The sequence below is a fragment of the Cherax quadricarinatus genome, chromosome 7 (genome assembly GCF_038502225.1).
Source record: "Cherax quadricarinatus isolate ZL_2023a chromosome 7, ASM3850222v1, whole genome shotgun sequence".
NCBI lineage: Eukaryota > Metazoa > Arthropoda > Malacostraca > Decapoda > Parastacidae > Cherax > Cherax quadricarinatus.
In genome coordinates, this window is record NC_091298.1 from 69,418,102 (window position 1) to 69,433,563 (window position 15,462).

The 15,462-nt window shown below is 37.4% G+C and overlaps 2 protein-coding genes across 3 annotated transcripts in view; one reads left to right on the top strand and one right to left on the bottom strand.

Annotated features, from left to right (window-relative positions):
- Positions 1-9,449, bottom strand: part of LOC128686971 (uncharacterized) — a 23,716-nt gene extending 14,267 nt beyond the window's left edge. Inside the window, exons 1-7 of the mRNA XM_070082704.1 lie at positions 9,091-9,449; positions 7,972-8,029; positions 7,256-7,386; positions 6,746-6,813; positions 3,396-4,022; positions 2,297-2,522; positions 572-762 (exon numbers count right to left, since the gene is read on the bottom strand). Of these exons, the coding sequence (XP_069938805.1) occupies positions 572-762; positions 2,297-2,522; positions 3,396-4,022; positions 6,746-6,813; positions 7,256-7,386; positions 7,972-8,029; positions 9,091-9,174 (1,385 nt within the window). The 5' untranslated portion in view covers positions 9,175-9,449. The remainder of the gene's footprint in view (positions 1-571; positions 763-2,296; positions 2,523-3,395; positions 4,023-6,745; positions 6,814-7,255; positions 7,387-7,971; positions 8,030-9,090) is intronic.
- Positions 1-11,073, top strand: part of fidipidine (coiled-coil domain-containing protein 93) — a 58,658-nt gene extending 47,585 nt beyond the window's left edge. Inside the window, exons 17-18 of one of the 2 annotated variants that reach the window (XR_011391708.1) lie at positions 679-768; positions 9,462-11,073. The gene's annotated coding sequence lies outside the window, so the exon portion shown is untranslated. The remainder of the gene's footprint in view (positions 1-678; positions 769-9,461) is intronic. The other variant, XR_011391709.1, reaches the window with a different exon arrangement.
- The last annotated feature ends 4,389 nt before the right edge of the window (positions 11,074-15,462 follow it).

Genomic DNA, 15,462 nt, shown 5'->3' on the forward strand with positions numbered 1-15,462 from the left:
CAAAGAGCAGCTGTGACAACTCCCACTTTGTGTGTGATTCTTTATCTTTTAACTCCACGCCTCTTGCCAAGACCCTCGCATTTACTTCTCTTACAACCCCATCTATAAATATATTAAACAACCACGGTGACATCACACATCCTTGTCTAAGGCCTACTTTTACTGGGAAAAAATTTCCCTCTTTCCTACATACTCTAACTTGAGCCTCACTATCCTCGTAAAAACTCTTCACTGCTTTCAGTAACCTACCTCCTACACCATACACTTGCAACATCTGCCACATTGCCCCCCTATCCACCCTGTCATACGCCTTTTCCAAATCCATAAATGCCACAAAGACCTCTTTAGCCTTATCTAAATACTGTTCACTTATATGTTTCACTGTAAACACCTGGTCCACACACCCCCTACCTTTCCTAAAGCCTCCTTGTTCATCTGCTATCCTATTCTCCGTCTTACTCTTAATTCTTTCAATATATATATATATATATATATATATATATATATATATATATATATATATATATATATATATATATATATATATATATATATATATATATAAACTAACCTAGAGGTATTTACAAGAAGTACTTGAGATTCTTGAAGGCAAATAGGATGATTCTTGTGTGATACCTTCATCTCCTTAGACTTATCATCAACATATGGATCATGCAGGTAACATATCCTGGGCACATCTGGCACAACACATCCACGTCTTCTTCGTCGGCTCCACCAAGACAGCCACGTCTCCAAGGATTCCTGCAGGTAGTACAGTACAATAGAATTTACAGAATTTTCTTTAGCAGTACAATACAGGTGCTCCTCAATTTACAATGGAGTTATGTTCCGAGAAACTCATCGTAAGGCGAATATGAATAGCATGACGTTTATTTAGCATAAGAAAATAAATAACTACTGTCACTGAATAAATAAACAAATAATTACTAACTAAATACTAGTATTAAAAAGTAAAATAAATGATTACAAGTTATGGACTTCCTGCCTTCATGCTGGGTAATTAAGTTTTATCTCTAAAGTAACTGCTGTATAGTCCTTGTGGCTTAGCGCTTCTTTTTGATTATAATAATAATAATAATCTAAAGTAACTGCTTTTGCACCATTGATATATCGTAAGTTGAACCACTGTAAGTCAAGGAGCACCTGTACTTTACACTTTGTATGAAATGCTAAATCCAAGTACAGTAGATTATTCAGCAGAAGGATGACTGGAGGCTCAATCTCCAATCCTCCTCATTGCAGCGAGGAGGAGGCTGGAGACAGTGGAGATGTGTCTGAGGGCAATGTGTAGCGTGAATATTATGCAGAGAATTTGTAGCTTGGAGATTAGGAGGAAATGCTGGGTTACTAAAAATATTATTCAGAGGGATGAGGAAGGGTTGTTGAGGTAGTTCAGACATTTAGAGAGGATGAAATAAAATAGGATGACGTGGAGGGCATATAAATCTGTAGTGGAAGAAAAAGTGGGGTAGAGATTGTCCTAGGAAAGGTTAGAAGAATGGGGTAAAAGAAGTTTTGGGTGCAAGGGGCTTAGACATCCAACAAGTGTGTGTGAATGTGTTACTGAGTGGACGCAAGTGGTTTTTAATACTTGATGTGCTGTTGGAGTGTGAACAAGATAACATTTATGAAGGATTCAGGGAACCTGGTTAGCCAGACTTGAGTTCTGGAGGTGGGAAGTGCAGTGCCTACGCTCTGAAGGAGGGGCGGAGAGATATTGCATTTTTTTAACTGTAGTATTGACACGCCTCTGGCAAGACAGTAATGGAGTGAGTGATGATGGAAGTGTTTCTTCTTTTCTGAGTCACCCTGCCTCAGTGGGAAATGGCCAGTGTTAAAAAAAAAGGAGGTGGGAGAGGGGGGTGAAGAAACTTCAAAGACAAAACAACCCAGAAACAAAAGGGAAAGACAGAAATGATGGGAAGGTGAAAAGGATAGAATACAACATCAAGTTTCACTGCAGTGGAAGTGCCATCAAAAAAGAATTGTTATTAGGTAAGGAGAAGGCCTACATAGCATTATCACATATACAGTGGACGCCCGGTTTACGATATTATTTCATTCCAGAAGTATGTTCAGGTGCCAGTACTGACCGAATTTGTTCCCATAAGGAATATTGTGAAGTAGATTAGTCCATTTCAGACCCCCAAACATACACATACAAACGCACTTACATAAATTCACTTACATAATTGGTCGCATTGGGAGATGATCGTAAACTGGGGGTCCACTGTATAACAAGAGCTCGAAAGATAATTTACAATAGAGTACTCACCAAAGCCGACTTATTTACTGGTAATGTCTCTTCATAAATCACAAAATCTTTCAAAATTTCACTCAGAACTTTTGAGGGAATTAAAGTTGCTTTAGCAACAAAGTGATCATAACGATACACTCTGGTAATATCTCCGGATGTCAAGGGTGAGGCTAGAGGGTTGTGGGCAGAAATACAGTAGATAGATGGATCTTCCTGCATAGCTTCAAGTGTTTGCTTGAAATAACTGGAATAAAAGGTTAATCATAAAATGAATTCATTTTGCAGCAATAGAGTATTAAATTTTGTCTAAGTTTCCATAATGATTTAGTCTATTTTGGTATGAATACATCTAGTTAGCTGCCTGTACATTTTTTTATAATATCTGATTAAAATAAGCTTATACGAAATAAATGTGGAGACGAGATGAAAACAAATCTAAAATAGCAAGAAATTCAATTGATAATTTAAGATTACTGTATTTTATAAGGATAGGATAGTTACGGAAAATAATTTATGACTATAGTAAAGCACAATAAGGGGCAATACCATGGCTGGAACAATACACAAATAACCTTTACATATTAAAGAGAAGCTTATGATGATGTTTCGGTCCGACTTGGACTTTGTAAATGGTCTAAGTCGGACCAAAACATCGTCATAAGCTTCTCCCTCCATGTGCGGGTTATTTGTAGTAATGGATTCAAATTGGGTAAGTTCAGATTTAGAAAGGATATAGGAAAGTATTGGTTTGGAAATATAGTCATCGATAAGTGGTACAGTCTACCCAGTAGGGTTATTGAAGCTGAAACCTTGGGTAGCTTCAAATGTAGGTTGGATAAATTCATGGGTAAGAGGGGTTGGATTTAAGCAGGACTTACATGTGAGTTAAAACGGTTATCAAAGCTTATTGCTTGGGTAGCATTGAAAATGGACAAATAATTTATTAGTAGGTTTAGTTTGAGGAAAAACCTTCCTAGTATGGGCCAGTAGGCCTGCTGTAGTGCTCCTTCTTTCCTATGTTCTTATGATTACAGTACTTTGTAAGGATAGGATAGGACAGTTGCTGAAAATAATGACTTTTATTACAATGAGTTTTCAGAAATATTGTCGCATTTACCTGACAAAGTTGGGCGAGAGAGTATAACCGGTCTCTAGTAGCATAAGGTACTGTAACTCAGGAAATGTAGTTTTTACAAACTGAAGAGCGTCTTTTAAGTTTTTGCTCCTCTGGCACTGTGAATGACTCTCCTCTTGAAGTCCTCTTCCATTCTGTACTAGTTGGTCTACACTCATACCCTCGGCTGCCGTTCCTGTACGTTCATTTCTTGAGTTAATTACTGCTTTTCGATATATTGGATTATAAGGATGTTCTTCATATGGAACTCCTTCTTTCTTTTCTTGTAATTCCTTCATAGTTGGTTGGTACTTCGTCGTTTCTGTGAGGTTCGGTCCGGTGTTTAAAATATTTATTACCGGACTTATTGTATCTTTCATGCAAACATTTGTGCCAGAAAATTCATCAATAATATTCTTGAAATTTTCCAAAAGTGAAAATCTTGGAATGAGTTTTCTTAGAAATCTGACACCTTCTGACCTGAAGGAATTTTTATGAGGATTATTAACAACGTGAATCTTGAGTGGATACCCTTGCAAGAGATCCATTATATCTTCAGACGGGTCTGTCACCGAGACTACCAGGTGAACTCCGCTCATTGCTGTTTCTCGCAGAGCACTTTCAACAGATCTTTATTAAAGAGAATAAATAAATAAGTAAATAAATACAGTCTACATCCCAGCTTATATTCATGTATTAAAGTTTGATGGCCTCTTTTAATTAATATTAAAAAATTCAGAATGTGAAGGTATTTAAAAAAATTATAACTGGTCACTCAAACAAAAAACAAGTGGTAATCAGAGCTTTCATTCCTGGAGATATTTTGAAATAAACACGAAAACTTGGATTACAAATTTTTGTTATGAGTTTATATATACTACGTACAAAACCACAAATTTTTGTTATGTGTTTAGTATAACCATTAATTTATAAGCTTATATCTTGGAGGGTATTCCAGGGGACATTGCCCCCATGGTCCAGCCTATATATATATTTCTTTTTAAACACATCGGCCATCTCCCACCAAGGCAGGGTGACCCACAAAAGAAACACTTTCACCATCATTCATACATAATCACTGTCTTTACAGAGGCACCCAGATATGACAGTTTAGATGTTACTCCTAACAGCCAATATCCCAAACCCCTCCTTTAAAGTGCAGTCACTGTACGTACTTCCCACCTCCAGGACTCAAATCCAGCTAACCGGTTTCCCTGAATCACCACTAATTTTTGTACACACACACACATACACACACACACACATATATATATATATATATATATATATATATATATATATATATATATATATATATATATATATATAGATATATATTTATAGACATATATATATATATATATATATATATATATATATATATATATATATATATATATATATTATTTTATTTATTATCACACTGGCCGATTCCCACCAAGGCAGGGTGGCCCAAAAAAGAAAAACTTTCACCATCATTCACTCCATCACTGTCTTGCCAGAAGGGTGCTTTACACTACAGTTTTTAAACTGCAACATTAACACCCCTCCTTCAGAGTGCAGGCACTGTACTTCCCATCTCCAGGACTCAAGTCCGGCCTGCCGGTTTCCCTGAACCCCTTCATAAATGTTACTTTGCTCACACTCCAACAGCACGTCAAGTATTAAAAACCATTTGTCTCCATTCACTCCTATCAAACACACTCACGCATGCCTGCTGGAAGTCCAAGCCCCTCGCACACAAAACCTCCTTTACCCCCTCCCTACAACCTTTCCTAGGCCGACCCCTACCCCGCCTTCCTTCCACTACAGACTGATACACTCTTGAAGTCATTCTGTTTCGCTCCATTCTCTCTACATGTCTGAACCACCTCAACAACCCTTCCTCAGCCCTCTGGACAACAGTTTTGGTAATCCCGCACCTCCTCCTAACTTCCAAACTACGAATTCTCTGCATTATATTCACACCACACATTGCCCTCAGACATGACATCTCCACTGCCTCCAGCCTTCTCCTCGCTGCAACATTCTCCGTCTTACTCTTAATTCTTTCAATAATAACTCTACCATACACTTTACCAGGTATACTCAACAGACTTATCCCCCTATAATTTTTGCACTCTCTTTTATCCCCTTTGCCTTTATACAAAGGAACTATGCATGCTCTCTGCCAATCCCTAGGTACCTTACCCTCTTCCATACATTTATTAAATAATTGCACCAACCACTCCAAAACTATATCCCCACCTGCTTTTAACATTTCTATCTTTATCCCATCAATCCCGGCTGCCTTACCCCCTTTCATTTTACCTACTGCCTCACGAACTTCCCCCACACTCACAACTGGCTCTTCCTCACTCCTACAAGATGTTATTCCTCCTTGCCCTATACACGAAATCACAGCTTCCCTATCTTCATTAACATTTAACACACACTTAACACACACTTAACACACACTTAACACACACACACACACACACAGTTCTGTTAAACTTACACAAATTAACATAATTTTACTCAAAATTTCTTTGAGGTTCAACCCACTATTAACAAAATATTCTTGCACTAAAGTAACAATTTCATCAATCTTAAAACAGCCTCTCCGATTTTTATGCAACTGCTGCTCAACTTTCTCTTAGTCTGTAAAAAGTGAACGCTTCTAAAGGAGGATTACCATGAGTCTAGTGAAGGGCTCTTGATCCTAAGAACTGGAGCAAGGGTGGGTCCAGAATATTTACATGGGAGAGGTTTAAGGGTGGCAATCTAGAAGGAAGGAAGGTGGGACTAGAAGCTGGTCTTGAAGCTGCATTTTTTGAACACGCTGGCCGTCTCCCACCAAGGCAGGGTGACCCAGAAAAGAAACACTTTCACCATCACTCACACTATTACTGTCCTCAAAGAAGCACGCAGATAAGACAGTTTAGATGTCACTCTAAACAGCAAATATCACAAACACCTCTATTATTATTATTAACTGGGGTTTTGGGGTGTTAATGGAGACTGAGGGGACTCCACTGAATTGGAGGAGACCCCCCTCTTTCTTTGGATCAAATCTGATTTCCTCCTATTCCCAGTGTTGTATGACCTCTTACAAATTTACCGTTTCACAGTGAATATATAATAATTTTTTCAATGCACCAGTCATATCCCACCGAGGCAGAGTGGTAATTTATATAGGAGGAGGAGGTTACTATCCCCTTGCTCCTGGCATTTTAGTTGCCTCTTACAACATGCATAACTTATGAAGGAAGGATTCTTCTCTACTACCCCATGGAGAATAATAATAACATAAGCAAAGTAAAGAGAAACAGTTGTCATAAACTATTTAATGCCTCCAGGAACCACACACTGACCTGCTTATTATAGAGATGTCTCGTGTAGTGACCAGCATCAACATTGGAATCCCTGACAATGGTTCTGACTGAAAAAAACAAAGATCGAATAGCAAGTTGCACTGAAAAAAAAGGTTAGGTTAGGTAAGGTTTGTCAAGAAACAGGACAAGTGTTTCCTGATGGATGCAGGTCTTAGTCATGTGATGACCTACAGTTGGAGCTTTTGGTCACCTGACTAAGACCTTCCACTGGCTTACCCCTCAACCCCTTTAAAAATTATGGTTATAATTATAACTGAAAAAAAGATTAAACAAAATCTTTATGAAGGCTGAAAAAGTTAAATTTTATATACCAAACATAATTAATTTATACACACAGTATAAAGAAGGAACTCAAGTTTGATCCCAAAAAAGGGAAGGACAAGTTAAATTCCTTGGATCAAGAGCTCTTCATTAGCATTATGGCACTCACTTAAAGGTGGGTGAAAGTAATAATACAAACTAGAAGATGTGTAAAGGTTAAATGATCACCCGAGTATGGTGGGTTTGCCTCCACATGGGTGGTGGTGCTCGGGGTGCCTGGTGGTGGTGGTGGGTCATGGCACGGAGTGAGTTCTGAAGACTGAAGGCAGTGTCAGGGTCATCAAGCACAAGACTGTCACCTGTAATGAGAAATTCATCAATGAAGAATGAAATACAGCCTCTCCTCACTCAGGGACGTACTCGTTTACCGACGACTCGGACTTAAGAAGGGTTCTCTGACTGGTATGCACACCTAAATAATCAAATCAAATCATATGTATATTAAGAGCTGATTTCCTCTATTCTGTTTATTACAATATACAGTACACTACCATATAAACATTTAAAAATATAAAAGAAATGTTATAGATGTTGCAAAGGTGACATTAGAACAATATCAAAGATGGCTGACACAAACCCACTATGGGGTTACATTCTGACGAGTCCATCATAAGTCAAAAATATTGTAAGTCAAATGTGAATGATTTGATAAATAACTACTGTCACTGAATAAGTAAATAAATAATTACTGTAGCTAAATACCAGAACTGAAAAATAAATAAATGAATATAAGCTATGGACTTGCTGCCTTCATGCTGGGTAATTATCTCAAGTTTCATCTCCAGACTAACTGCTTTTGCACCATTGTAAAGTCAAAATACTGTAAGTCAAACCATCATAAGTTGAGGAGCACCTGTATATTAAACAAGATTTAGAAAACTGACCTTCATCAGTCGGTGGCCAGAAGGTCACAAACAGCACACCGCATCCCACCACTGCTAACTGTAATGACAACATAACATAATTGCAATATTTTAAATAATGCACTGCTACGCTTGTTCAACTTTATTAAAAATATACATATACAGTGGACCCCCGGATAACGATTACCTCCGAATGTGACCAATTATGTAAGTGTATTTATGTAAGTGCGTTTGTACGTGTATGTTTGGGGGTCTGAAATGGACTAATCTACTTCACAATATTCCTTATGGGAACAAATTCGGTCAGTACTGGCACCTGAACATACTTCTGGAGTGAAAAAATATCGTTAACCGGGGGTCCACTGTATAATAACATTATAAATCACTTGATCTAAAGAATGAGACCAACACTCCCCTTCCTTGGATCAAACCTGATAATAATATAGCCTGTACAGTATTCTTCGCCATCAATATACAAAAGTTTTCTTAGTGACACATTAGTAAGCACTAAACTAGTGTGAGTCATTAATTGTGGAGAGTTGTGGAAGACTGATCCTCTGTCTGATCACAGGCTGGTCTGTGAACAACCAGGCTGTTGGTGCTACACTATCACCAAGATATAATCTACTTCCAGGATGTATTTACTTTACATTATTAAATAAATATATACTGTATATGTATATATGTAGACAAGTACACTACCATTCCTCTCTCTCCCTTCCCAATTCCTGGTCATCTCAACACTACCATTCCTCTCTCCCCAACATTACTATTACTCTCTCCTCAACACTATCGTTTGTTTATCCCAACACTACCATTCCTCTCCTCATTACCATTCCTCTCTTACCAACACTACAATTCTTCTCTAACCAACACTACCATTCTTCTCTAACCAACACCACCATTCCTCTCTTACCAACACTATCATTCTTCTCTAACCAACACCACCATTCCTCTCTTACCAACACTACCATTCTTCTCTAACCAACACCACCATTCCTCTCTTACCAACACTACCATTCTTCTCTAACCAACACCACCATTCCTCTCTTACCAACACTACCATTCTTCTCTAACCAACACCACCATTCCTCTCTTACCAACACTACCATTCTTCCCCCCCATTAAGAGTCAACTCACCAGTACTAGGGTGAAACAGGCCATCTGACAGTAAGCTTTTCCTATGCAAGTCTCCTTACTGATGGTGTCACTTATGTGCCTCATGATGCAGTTGATGTCACAACTAAGTAATGTCACCAGTGAGGTGCTGAAGTAACTACTGAGATGCTGAAGTCACCACCAAGGTACTGCTGAAGTCACCCAGTGTTCTCAAGGTGACACTGACTCTGCCATAAGTTCTTACTCTCCAACTTTTTGTTCCAATGTCTCCTGGATGCTGAAGTCACCCATGTACTGATTTCATTCAGATGCTGAAGTCACCCATGTACTGATGTCACCCATATGCTGGAGTCACCCATGTACTGACATTACCGATGTACTAATGTTTTCAGATGCTGAAGTCACCCATGTACTGATGTCACCCAGATAATGATGTCACCACCAGGAGCTGATGTCATAACAAGGTACATATAACACAACCAGAAATAACTCATAACCAGTAAGAAACAACCAGTGGTAACTAGCCTCACCTGCCACTCTGGCAGCAGGAAATATGTTAAGATTTATCCTGTATTGCAGGAAATATGTTAATATTTATCCTGTACTACAGGAAATATGTTAATATTTATCCTGTACTGCAGGAAATATGTGGATATTAATCCTGTTTTGACCTCTCCAGCTCCTGGGCCTCTTAAAGGTCATTTCCAGCACCTTTGCTTCACAAATTTTCATCTCCAGCTGTTAGATCCCTTGGGAGGCTTTAAGAATAGCTCCTAGGCCCTTTGAGGGAGTTGAGCTAAAGCTCCTGGGCCTCTTGAAAGTTTTGTGATTCAAATTACTAGGCCTCAAAGACCCAAATGAAGATAAGTCATATTGAAAGAGAATATGAAATTTACGTTGTGAGAGAATCAAAGACCAGCTCAGTTTCTTTCAGTTATCTAAGAATAAGATTACAGGGAAAAGATAATCCCACTTATATGTAACTCAGGTCAACTCACAGTTACATAGATGTATGCCATAGCCTACACTTATTTCCCAGTGTTTACAGAATCCAAAAAAAATTTTGTCATCAAGATTCAAACAATTCTGTTATCAATTATTATATATCAGGATGAAAAACCACGCAATTTTGAAGTCCATAGTGACATGTTCTTCAAACAACTGTAAAGATTGAAATTACAAGCATTGTAATGTAAGAAGGAACTCTGTGAACCATTAACAAATGATCATACACAAGACACTGGTAACCCAACTGAATGGTCGAATAGTAGATTAAAGCCACAAAACAGATAGTCACAAAAGAGACTGTTAACATAACAGACAATGGTAATTTCTCTCTCTATCTTGACTATTATCTGTTAAGTCATGAAAAAGGCACTGGTTATGAAACAAGAAATGGCTGCTGTTCATAAAAGCAACACTGGTCATATAATAAAAAATATACAAAATAGCAATAGTTGCACAAAAAGACAAAAAAGGCAATCCATGTCAAAACCTATGAAGCAGAAAAATTATATAAAGGCAAAACAGCGGAGCTTTGCCCACAAGATGCAGTCGACAAAATAAAATATTCAGGCCAGACTGAAACCTACACAGGAATAATGTTAACAGTTCAGTGAAAATTAATGGGGTTATATACATAACCATGGTCTGGTAGGCAACACTCTCACCTCACACAATGAGTGTCTGTGATTCAATCCATGACTGGATGTAAACATTGGGCATGTTTCCTTGCACCTGCTTTGTCTGTTTACCTAGCCAGCAAGTTGGTACCTAGATGTTAGTGGACTGGTGTGGGTGGCATCCTGGGAGACAAGACTGAAGCACCACAATGGAAATAAGACAGACAGTCCTCAATGATGCATTGGCTTTCTTGAGCTATCCTGGGTGACTAACCCTCCAGGGTTAAAAAACCCAACAAAATCTCTCTCTTATCTTATTCAACTTGAACAAGGGTATCCTGTAACACTGTATCATGATGAAATAAACATTATTATTATTCAGGCTATACACTTTCATTTTATACAATCCTTCAAAGAAAAAAATTACTATTCGTTATCCAGATAATAAAAGTCCAATAATCACTATAGATCTTTAATAAGAAATGTAATATACTTCAATATTCCTACATCAAATATAACACTACAAGATCATGTAGGTTTAACATAGTAATTGTTTTATGAGCTACGGCAAAGTTAATCTCAAACTTTGCTGGAACAATATATTTATGAATGAAATAAAATTTTAATATTTGAAAAACAAATATAGTACAATTAAAAAAAATAAACTGATACTAAATCAAAATAGTTCACATATTCACCCTGAGTAATGTGAAAAATAATGACGAATAAATGTAATGATTACGAAAACAGCAAAATGTATAGCTTAGATCATTATCATATTAGCAGTAGGAAGCCAGAGGAAATGTTTATAGAGGACAAACAACAACAACAGCCAGAGAATATTCATCAAAATAAACTCAGAAATAAATTCATACGTTTTGAAAACATAACAAAGAAAGCAAGTACAGTAAACTGTCACTTTAGTGGAACTCAATTTAACAAAGTCTTTTGATTACAGAATTGTCCGCTATTGTTACAATCATAACAAAACAATCTCATTCTGTGCAGCACTTTGGGAATCTTCACCGTGGAAATATTTTGTCATCCAGTGACTTATTCAGTCCTATTCAGAGAAAAATGGAGGAAGACCAAGGAGTGTGAGGGACTGATTACCTCAAACTCCTTGATCTTTCTCTATTCTTCTCTCTATTGGACTGAAGAAGCGAAGTGTTGCACTAGTGTCTCTTATCAACTTGTCACTTCTCTGAATGACTTATTTACAATTTCATTTCCATCCACTACAATCACAATTACAGCCACCCACTACCCAGACATTAACTGCCACGGAACATTATTTATATTTTACCGCCTACATAAATGGCCTCTTATAAGAAAATAAAAGAACATATGGAAGTAAATGATATTTTGTTTATAAGGAATTTGAGAGAGAGAGAGAGAGAGAGAGAGAGAGAGAGAGAGAGAGAGAGAGAGAGAGAGAGAGAGAGAGAGAGAGAGAGAGAGAGAGAGAGAGAGAGAGAGAGAGAGAGAGAGACAGAGAGAGAGAGAGAGAGAGAGAGAGAGAGAGAGAGAGAGAGAGAGAGAGAGAGAGAGAGAGAGAGACAGAGAGAGAGAGAGAGAGAGAGAGAGAGAGAGAGAGAGAGAGAGAGAGAGAGAGAGAGAGAGAGAGAGAGAGAGAGAGAGAGGCAGAGAGAGAGAGAGACAGAGAGAGAGAGAGAGACAGAGAGAGAGAGAGAGAGAGACAGAGAGAGAGAGAGAGAGAGAGAGACAGACAGAGAGACAGAGAGCAGAGAGAGAGAGAGACAGAGAGAGACAGAGAGAGAGACAGAGAGAGAGAGAGAGAGAGAGAGAGAGAGAGAGAGAGAGAGAGAGAGAGAGAGAGAGAGAGAGAGAGAGAGAGAGAGAGAGAGAGAGACAAAGAGAGACAAAGAGAGACAGAGACAGACAGTGAGACAGAGAGAGACAGTCAGAGAGAAAGACAGAGAGAGAGAAAGAGAGAAAGAGAGAGAGAGAGAAAGAGAGAGAGAGAGAGAGAGAGAGAGAGAGAGAGAGAGAGAGAGAGAAACACACACAGACAATGACAGTGTTAATCCATCAAACTGGCAGTTTACTTAACTCGCTCAAAGCAATTGTATATATAATCATAAATTTGTAATGTTTATGAGACATTACTCAAACTCAAAGTAAAGGTAATGTAATACTTATGCTTCACAACTTTGAAAAAGAAACATTCTTGCATTTATTAGAAGTCATGAACACACATTTCTAAATGCAATATTATACATGTCTGAGTTTAAACTTAGTCAACAAATGTCTTTACTGTCATAGACATAAAGTCTAGTTAACACAGTCAAAGAGAATATCATTATTTTAACACGATTAAGATACAAAATGTGGTTCAGAAAAAAATAAATAAAAAAATTGGCAGACTAAGCAAGTGGCTTTAAAAAAAAAAAAAGGCTTTGACATACTTTTTTTTTACAAAAAAAAAAAAGTTACTAATAAAAATTCAGGGAACTACAATACTGAAAAAAAGTATCACAATAAGATAAATTAACTCAAAAATTTGTCAACACTGAACAATGACCAACAACTGCAAAGATTGTGCAGTTGGCATGTCAAACTTATGATTAAGAATAAGTAAAGTGTGAAAAAGATGGCACATTATATAGTATATATAGTGTATACAGCTAGTAGAGGACCTTGGCACAAAGCAGAAATACACTTCATTTTGTTACTCTATACAAGTTCATTTGTACTATAGGTCATATGTGGATATGTGAGCAACCACCCAATGAGGTATAACCACTGAGTCATGTTTACTAATGGCACGTTCACCATATTAAAGCTTTTACATTCCGGCAGGATTACTGACCTATTCTTTCTGTCTCGTGAACATGTTAAGCTGACGGGTATATTTGAAACACTTCTACTTGCAGAGGAAGTAGGTGGATTTACGAAGGGAAGTGTAGACCAAGTGTTTACATTAAAGCATATAAGTAAGCAATACACAGATATGAGTAAGCAGCTGTTGCATTTATGGATTTTGGGAAAATATAATATGGTAGACTGAAGCAACAGAGCAGGTATTACAAAATGTAAGGAATAGATAACAGGGTGTTCAAATCAATAGTCTATGAAGCTCATTGACTTGGGTATGCAAAAAGAAAAAGAGGACAATTTCCAGTACGAGTGGGTCTTAGAGAGTGTTGTGTGATATCATCATGGTTGTTTAATGTGTTTATAAAGGGGAAAAGTTGTGGACTTCAACTATAATGGATGGGATTTAAAGTGAGAACCATTATAATTGCTCTTTGCTGATGACAGTTTTTTGAAAAAATTCATAAGAGAAACAGCTGAGGTTGGCTGAGAAATTTGGGTGTGTAAAAAGAGTGATATTCAAAAAACGAAAGGCAGTAGTATAGTCCAGGCAATGAAAGACAGAATATCAAATTAGAGGGAAGAGTAAGGAGAAAGTGTATGTGCTTACCATAGTTATTTGAAGTGGATGTCATAGCAAATTCAAAGCTGAGATAGATTACAGATGAGGAAAAGGGAGCTGAAGTCTTGAGGAGTCTTTGGAAAATTTATCAATAAATGCAAAAAGAAAATTGCATGAAAGTATAGTGTTGCCAACACTTTTGTAAGGGTGAAACATGGTCTTTGACTGTTGCATTGAGGAAGCTGGAAACAGTGGAGATATTATTTTTGAAATCAATATGTAGTGTGAAGATTATATGCAGACTAAGGAATAAAGATTTTAGAAGACAGTGTAGTAGTATAAACAGTAGAATTCTGAGTGGTAGAGGGGTTACTGAAATTATTTAGTCATTAAGAAAAAATGGTACAAGATAGGTTGACCAAAAAGACAGATGGAAGGTCTAGGAGATGTCCCTGGAATATATAATTTCTTTAAAATAAAATGATGTAACATGCATTGTGTCTTATTTTCAGTCAGTAAACTCTACCATTGTATTACCATGTTCCAGGAAGGATTGGAATAAGGGTAAGAATGTTTTAAGAGGTAAGAGATAATGCATCTAGAATGCTTAAATACATTAGATAGGGAATTATCACTTACTTCCTAGTGTCCTTTTAGGATTATTTTGGATTCTCACCAAAACAACAGTAATAAAACTATCAAGCAACCCACTACATGAGTCAGTCATTTGAGATCAATTATTTTTGGTACTCATTTACAAAAACCTGAATTCATTTTGATTATTACATAAGAAATTAACCCTTAAACGGTCCAAACGTATATATATGCTCACCTGCACAGCGCCCCGAATATTTTGAGAAAAAAAAAAATTATAGGAAAAAAGAGCATGTGGTACCCAGGCATCCCCAATTTTTTTCATATGGCACACACTGAGTGCGCACACCCATTCTCTCATGTCTAGGCGACTCAGGCCTACTGTGCCAATGTTGAATGAATGACAAATGAAATGTGCATATACATTTGGGGCCCTATGCAAGAGAACGTATATATACGTTTGGACCGTTTAAGGGTTAAATAAGACTAAAAGTGAGGAAATAATAAGTAAAAAACAAAACTTTAAAAAACACTAAAATAGACATAACAATGGCAAGAATTGTACTTGTGCAGGGTTGCTGGACTAGCATCCTTATTTATTATGAGTACGCAAAACCCAGTTCAAAAACCGGAACCAGACACACACACAGTTTGAGGTGGATTGTGAAAGATGACCACCACATCCTCCTGGTACTTGGGCACTTATGGTAGGATACAGCCCTTCATGATCACTCTTCTTCATGACTGATATTTATGGGACTGGAGGGTTCCCAGCCC